The following is an 8,202-nucleotide window of genomic DNA, read 5'->3' on the forward strand; positions in this document are numbered from 1 at the left end:
TCCACCGCCGCCGCCGACCCCCCGCACCCTCCCCCGCTCCACCGTCACAAATGAATGCAACTAAAAATCCAAAAAAAACAAATTTGTTTATATTTTCAAATAACAAATTTGATGATATTTTCAAATAATAAATTTGATGATATTTTTTCGATTCATAAATATTTTCAAATAACAAATTTGATGATATTTTTTAAAAAATATTACTGTTTTTATAAAAAAATTATTACTGTTTCATATTCATATGCATTTTCTAGAAAATTATTAGAGGCAACAAAAAAATTACTTATGCAAAAAAAGTTACTTATGGCGCACCTCTGGGTGGTGCGCCATTGCTATCAAAAAAAGATTACTTATGGCGCACCGCTCTGGGGTGCGCCATTGCTAATTCGACCAATCCCTTCGTCCCTCCCTTGCCAGATCCACTTGATCCCCCCTCGCCACACCCTCACGCGCGCCCCCTCCTTCCGCCGCCCGGCCGACGCCATAGCCGCGCCACCGTGCTCGCCCTCTCACCCTCTCCCCCGCCCGCCTTCTCCGCCAGATCCCGAACCTCGTCGCCGTGTTAGCCGCGGCCATCGCTGTCCCCACACCTCGGCGGCAAGTCCACGAGCTCCGCTTCGTCCTTCCCGACCCCGGCCTCGAGCTTGTCTCCGCTGCATCGCCCTCGTCTTCCCCCTCGGGCATCGCCACCCTCTGCTGCTACTAAGCTCTCGCCGGCCTCCTTGTGCCACCCGGTGAGCTTCCCCTCTCCCCCTGTTGCTCTCCTCTTCCACCTGGTGCACCGTCGAGGTTTCCAATTGAAACATGTTCAACAATTGAAACAAGTTCAGAAATGTACAGTCTTAGCTAAAGTAATTCAGATGTTTGGGCTTGAACTTGGAGTAGAAAATCTACTGTAAATTCAGATGGTTACTGGATTCAGTTTGAGTTTGCTACTGTACATTGTTATTCACAGTAATCTTCAGTTTTTCCTCTTTAGTTTGCTACTGCATTCGAGCAAGATCTATAGGCTTCCTTGCAGATTAACTGAAGCAAGATCTATAGACTTTTCTTAAACTTGTAAATGCATGCCTTATTACTGTCCTAGTAGATTGCGTTGATTGTTCCAACCAAGGTAGTATGGGTGACATCTGTACCTAAGTCTGCTTTGAAATATTCAGCTAACAACTAAGTTTGATAATTGGTGGTGTCTGGCTAGCTAGTGCCCCAAATAACTATTCTGCTCTTAGTTCCATGTTACTGAAGTTGCGCTGTTTATTTAAATATAAACAACAGAAACCAATAGAATTTGAAATTTAAGTGCTCCTGAAGTGTTCCAGGATTCTGGTTTTTTGACTTGGGGATCTGTTGTTTCAAAATAAACCAGCAGAAATCAAATGCCATTGTTATTCATTAAAAAAACTAATTATTACTGAACAAGAGGAAACAAAATTTTATGTTATGTTTCATGAACTAAATAGTCCTACCTTTGAAAATATTCAGCTCGGCTTGGAGTATTACATTGTAAATCATAGTGCTATTTTGTTGTAAGGGAAAAGTATATTTAGATCGCATCAATTTGTAGTTTGTGTTTTTATTTGTTCCTGATTTGAGGTTGTGGCTTTGGCATTGTTCTGCTCCTTACATCTATCACTATCGTATATGTCAAACTTGAGATCAAGCAAATAACTATTCTGGATACTTCTGTTTACTTCATGCTGAGAACTTCAGCTTTTTCAAGTTGCTGGACTATATGTTCATTGGTACTACTTGTGATGCTGCTCATGTACTACTTGGGAATTTTGTCAACTTGTGATGCTGCTGGTGTACCCCGAGAGGCCCTTGAGTTTGTCGGAATGTCGATTAACTTCCATTCCAGCAAATTCAGGTACTCTACATGTCCTATTTTCAGCAAAGGTCATGCCGAAATTTTCCATGAATTTTAGCATGACTTTGCTAAAAATAGGACATATGGGGTACTTGCGACTAATGCATGGGCCGGGGTATCTTAGTACTTAGTTAAGTAGGATCAACTGCCCCGCCATTCTTGCTGCATTAAACCATAGGTGGCAATAGAGCCAATTGATTAGGCCCAACTTAGAATTCTCGTTAGCATCGATAAACCCTAGATGATAAACCCAACATAGGTGGCAATAGAGCCAAGTGATTAGTGCCAAGTGATTAGGCCCAACCTACGGTGCCTCGGCATCGATAAACCCTAAATGATGAAAACTTAACTTGCTTCTATAGGGTGCCTCGGTGTTAATGAGAACCTAAATGATGTACGCTTAGGCTTTTAGGGTGCATCGGCGTCGACAAAACCTAAATGATGAAAGCTTAGACTTTTAGGGTGCCTCGACGTCGACAAACCCTAAATGATAAAACCTTGGCTTTTAGGGTGCCTCGGTGTCGATAAGAACCTAAATGATGAAAGCTTAGGCTTTTAGGGTGCCTCAGCGTCGACAAACCCTAAATGATAAAAGCTTAGCTTTTAGGATGCCTCGGTGTCGACAAACCCTAAATGATGTAGTTTTGAATTATGAACGTAGGATATGTCGTCATCATCATCGGACGATGAAATTCTCCCGGCGGAGTGCGACTGGTGCCACGACGATCGAGGTCTGTGCGACATGCCTCACCTGGACGATGATCGGCGCTTCAGCATTAAGCTCGAGGAGACCTTCGAAGTTGAAACGGTACACAACGACGACAAGTGTTATTTTCATAATTAAGCATGACTTCAACTATTTCAACATGTAATTTTCATCTTTTACAATTCGAGTATAGCTTATCCCATGCCATGCAAGACGCTATGTCTTGGAGAGGATGGATTTTGAAGACCATGAAATTTCTGAAACAAAGAAAATTCACCTAAGGACTCATCACGATGTGGACTTTGAAGTAAATCTATATAATTCTGAGAGCGTAACCCATTTTGGTTGCAAAAATTGGGAAGTATTTTGCAAGATGTATGGTTTTGATGAGGGTATGCTTATCACCATGGATCATGGTAATCCTGACATCAACCAAGACAATATGGACATTTGGGTCCTTGTTGATACGCCTCCAGTTCTACCGCTATGTGAGTTTCTCAAACATAGTTATTAGCTAATTTATATTGTTTATTTCAAAATAGTTGACAGCTTATTTTTTATTGTTCAAAGAATGTGCGGGAGATGGTAGACAAAACCCACTCCACCGATGGCTCCGAATTAACAACTTACAAGGAGAAAAATCATCTGGTCGGATTTTGTACTGACATTGAGAATTACACTATCCACAATCAAACTCCTCAACATTATGATAAATACGTGCCACTAGTGCATGTGTTCAACTACGGTAACTACCATGGAGATACCCTGATAAGATTTTTACTATTACGACATCCGTGCATCTTTTGCATACTTCTAAAACTAGTACATCATTGCTAACTATGAAGTTATTACTATGTTTTTCAACAGATAATCCCAGAGAATTGTGTGCCTCATATGATGTATCTGAAAGGTAGTGTTAATGTTTTGAACATACAGCCAGGTCGTCCTACGAATCTCAACTGTCCATACGAGATTTCTAAAAGAAGTGGAGACATGAAAATCAAAGGATGGAAAAAAATGTATGTACAGTCGTAAGGAGCTTCTTGGAAGCAAAAGGAAGCGAAGCGCAAGAATTGGAGACAGGATGTTCTCCATTCTCCATAATGGAGAGTCAGGGTCTATATTGTTTTATGCTATTTTAGCTTAAATAGGGTATTTAGGTCCTGCCTAATACTGATGATCATGTGCTAAGAACAATTAAGTAGGGTTGGTTCGATGACTATCAAGATAATGATCATATGACTTGTTATGAATAACGAGTAGAAGTTGTATGATGATGATTAGTAGGACTTGTTAGGATTAGTATTACTTCCAATAAACTCGATACTCGCGGTCTCGAGACTTGTAATGTTTTATCTTTGTTCGGTCTTTTGAATTCGGAGACTAATATGATGAATTGTATTCGGAGACTAATCTTCTATTGTATTCGATGAATCTGCTGTTGTTGTGTGCTACTGTCTATATTCTTTCAAATAATATATTTTATAACATGTGCAAAAATCAGAAAAGTAAAAAAAAATAAAACATAATATTCATACTAATGACGCATCACTACAGAGTGCGCCATTAGTATGCCAAGTATACTAATGGCGCATCCATCCGCAGTGCGCCATTAGTGTGCCAAAGCACATGGTTAAATATGGCCCCTGGGAGGCACACTAATGATGCATGGTGTTATATACTAATGGCGCACTGGGTGGTGCGCCATTAGTATACCAGATACTAATGGCGCACCCGTGGTGCGCCATTAGTAAAAAATACTAGTGGCGTGCTACTAATGGCGCATCAGTGATGCGCCATTAGTAGGCAAAACTGGTGCGCCATTAGTAGGCCTTTTCCTAGTAGTGCTATTGTCGACTACGGGATGCAAGCCCAATTGAAGTCCTTGGCGCGTGGATAATCTCTTTCTTGTGATCATGATTCGTGACCCAACCATTATCGTGTTCAAGTTAGTGAATGAAGTTCTTCCTCCCTCTTTGAGCAATGTAATTCGTGAGCTTTATCTCTTCCTTGCTTGCTCGAGGCCCACCAAGGCCGTCACTTTTCTTTTAGGTTCCTTTCTAATGTTCGGTCGGGCTGAGTGGCCTTAGCTCTTGCGCGGCGTCAAGCTAGAGGATGATCTCGAGGGCCATGTGGAGTTAGACTTTGTAGTTAGAGAAGATAGACTTGTGATGGCTCGTTGTTTTAAGCTTTTGAAAAAGCACTTGGTATGGCTCAGTATGGGTCATCTCTTCTTGCGAAGCATTTTGGAGTTCTTGAAGTTAGGCATCTTGATCCAAAAAAATTAAAATAGAAAGTTCTTTGTCGCTTAGGTCCCTTGTCATGCCGGGAGGCCAGGAGGAGTGGACAGTGATCAGAGAGCGAGGACGATGGTGCATGAAGGGTGTATGAGCCAAAGTGAACATTCCAGTCTACATTGCCGAAAACTAGCTAACTTGTCCAAGGTCAGGGTGGCCCCTCATTGCTTCACATAAATTTTCTGTTTTTGCAGGTGAATCTCTTTTAGCTCACAAGAGTTGAGGGCATTTTGGAAACATATAAGGCGGCCACAGTCAACATTTGTGTGACCTTTGTCATAAGCACGATAAATTTGGTTGAAATTATCTGTCACAAGCCATCTCATACCACGCTGGGGCTTCAGGCTCACAAGCTCTTGGAAAAGCGCGTCTTTAAGGTTGGATCATCAGATGTGCGGCTGGGAGGTGGTAACCAAGATCGAGCCGGGGTTCTTTGCACCACGCGTGGGGTCAGCTCAGACTTAACTGGATTGGATAGCTCAAGATCTACTAGGAATCTCTTGATGAACATATGAGTAGCCATAGGACTTTGGTGCCCACCTCCATGAATCAATTTTAATCCGCAGCAGTGCGCAGGCGTGTTTGTCTAATCGTCTGCAGTGAAATCACGACGGCGTGTTCACATGTCTGCCCTGCCGCCGACCTTTGATCCGGCCGCGCGCGGAACCTGCGGCACCGGAAGCGGACAGGAAAGCGAGCACGGCGACGGCGCCGACCGGCCGCCTCGCCGGGCTCGAGGCCGCGTGCGAACCCAAAGCCCCGCGATCCGGAGTGTGTGAACCTCAAAAGGAACCTAGGACCAGCGCGGTTCAGAAAGCAGACGCGGTTCCGCGCCCGGGCCACAATCTCCGGAGCAGTAGTATAGCACGATGTCGGTAGGCACCCTGTACATATGATATGATCGGTCCAACTCCAACTCGCTGCTCGCGTAGATTCCCCGTCGCGCAAGACCTGCACGGCCATGCTCGGTAGGCGGGCGGCAGGTTCTCCTCCATCATCAGCACAGTAGTTTGCTGGCCGTCAATGGTCCGATCACGGTCTAATCTCGTCGTCATGCACTCATGCACTCATCCAACAGCAGCAGTGTTCCGGCTCACGTCATCCTGAATAATGCGCGCGTTCGACCATTCCGTCGTTGTTGCCTAACCACTCATTCGCCCGATCAATGTCACCTCAAAATCACAGAGCTCCCACGTCTAAGCAAGTATACATGATCCCATTTCACGCACAGGAGACAAAATGTGTGTTGCCACCTTCTTCAAACGTACGCAATCTGCCAGTGTGAAGTCGTTGTCCGAAGGTTAGGTGGTCTGGCTAGCCGATATGACCCGATCTCCATGTGAAGGGGTAAATCAGATTCCACAACGCCGTCGGGTCGGCCGGCCGGCTGGCCCGGCCGCGCACACAACTAGATTCACTTCACTTTGGCCGATTGCTAGTACGTATGTATCATGTGAAAAGAAGCCGCACACCTAAAAAGGACAGAATAGCCGGGCTCAAAGCTACAAAGGTGTCACTAATTGATATATGCGTATCTCCTAGCAGGGCATCCTTGTTGAAAAACAAAAGAAACAGGTGAAGTGCAATCAGGGCCACCCGTTCTGATTCATGGTTGGAGAATACTTTGACCACCCGCAAATTCTAACTACTAGTATAAAAAGTCGTGTAGTCTAGTCCTCTAGTGGACTCAGATAATATTTTTATCTGAAAAGTATTTTCTGTTAGAAAGAATTGCTAGTAAAAAGATCGAGCTAGGTGGTTCAAATTAGACGAGCGGATCACCAAATGTTTATGAACATATACAAGGGTCGATGCCGATTTGATGTAGTCCTTTCATCATGATGGGAACAAAGCCTTTTGAAACACCATCATGAAAATCTGATCGGTTGTTGGCATGAAGAGCGCCAGCCGTTCAATAATTAGAATATAAGCAAAAGCATTTCCATTGCATTTCCTCATAGGTAAAGTTGCTCGACAATCGACATGTATATTCGTTCCCGCACACCCGGTGAAAAGAAAGCCCATTGCCCACCAACTGCACGTTGCGGTCGATGCTGTTATATAAGCGCCACGTTTCCCGCGTCTCTTCTTCTCATCCTAGTGCAACGCAGCATCATATTTCCTCTGTGAACTAGTAAAGGCTAGCGCCTGAGAGAGGACTTACGGTTCATCTTGGTTTGGTCTATCAGTCACGATGGCTTCCGGCGCCGGTTCATGCTTGGCCCTGGTGGTGCTGCTCCTCGCCGCCCGCGCCTTCCCGGCGGCCGCCACCAGCTTCACCGTCGGCGGCAAGTCCGGCTGGACGATCGGCGTCGACTACACCACCTGGGCCAGCGGCAACACTTTCAAAGTCGGCGACAGTCTCGGTAAGACTTTTTGTTACTTCATTGGTGCTTACATACATGCCGTTAATTAAACATGGGACTGGTTGGTTAACGACATGTGTCTGCCCTGTTCTAGTGTTCAACTACGCCAAGGGTCTCCACACGGTGGCGGAGGTGAGCGCGGCCGACTACCTGGCGTGCGCGGCGGCCAACGCGGTCGGCTCCGACGCCAGCGGCGCGACCACCGTGCCCCTCAAGACCGCCGGAAAGCACTACTTTATCTGCACCATCACAGGCCACTGCGCTGGCGGGATGAAGCTCGAGGTGACTGTCTCCGGCTCCGGCTCTGGCTCCTCACCGTCAACCCCGATGCCCACCCCGACCACGCCGTACACGAGTCCGACCCCGACGACGACGACGCCGACCACGCCGTACACGACCCCTACAACGCCATACACGACGCCGACGTCTCCAGCGTGCACTGGCACCACGCCTGGCGCGACGCCGCTGACACCGGTGTCCCCAGGCACCATGCCGTTCTATTATTACAATGGCGCCGCCGAGTTCCCGCCGGCGGCGTGGGCTAGCTTTTCTCTGGTTTGTGCCGCGGTTGTGCAGCTCGGACTGTTATGAACTAGCGAGGCTGGCCCAGGACGAAGGCCGTGCTGTTATATATAGGTCACCTTGTGAGTGTGTGCAATTAATGTGTTAATTTGTTCTCTTGTTGTGGTCCTGGAGACGAGGTTCCATTAATTGCCGCCTGCTAGTACCCAAATCTGACATAACTACAATATGCCCATGAAAAAGAAACAGTGCTGCTCTACTGTGTCTCAGCAATGCTTGCACACACCTATAGGGCATCTCCTCACTCCTAAATCGGACATTGTATCTATCCGCGGACTGGTAAGCGTCCGCCTAGATCCGGGCAATTTAAATTTCAAATGCATAGCGCCCAATCACAACCAAAAAAAGCCAAGTATGCATAGTTTTTGCATGCCAAATCACAAA

At 45.9% G+C, this 8,202-nt stretch overlaps 1 protein-coding gene across 1 annotated transcript; it reads left to right on the top strand.

Moving 5' to 3' along the window:
- The first annotated feature begins 6,900 nt into the window (after positions 1–6,900).
- LOC119317941 (blue copper protein-like) lies at positions 6,901–7,947 on the top strand. The gene is made up of 2 exons (XM_037592447.1): positions 6,901–7,236; positions 7,331–7,947. The coding sequence occupies exons 1-2, from the start codon at positions 7,065–7,067 to the stop codon at positions 7,825–7,827; spliced, it is 669 nt and encodes a 222-aa protein (XP_037448344.1). The 5' UTR covers positions 6,901–7,064; the 3' UTR covers positions 7,828–7,947.
- The last annotated feature ends 255 nt before the right edge of the window (positions 7,948–8,202 follow it).

The sequence above is a fragment of the Triticum dicoccoides genome, chromosome 6A (genome assembly GCF_002162155.2).
Source record: "Triticum dicoccoides isolate Atlit2015 ecotype Zavitan chromosome 6A, WEW_v2.0, whole genome shotgun sequence".
Taxonomy (NCBI): Eukaryota; Viridiplantae; Streptophyta; class Magnoliopsida; order Poales; family Poaceae; genus Triticum; species Triticum dicoccoides.

Coding starts and splice junctions, on each gene's coding strand:
- LOC119317941 (XM_037592447.1), top strand. CDS start 7,065: ATGGCTTCCGGCGCCGGTTCATGCTTGGCCCTGGTGGTGCTGCTCCTC. Junction 7,237..7,330: donor CAAAGTCGGCGACAGTCTCG/GTAAGACTTTTT, acceptor GCCCTGTTCTAG/TGTTCAACTACGCCAAGGGT.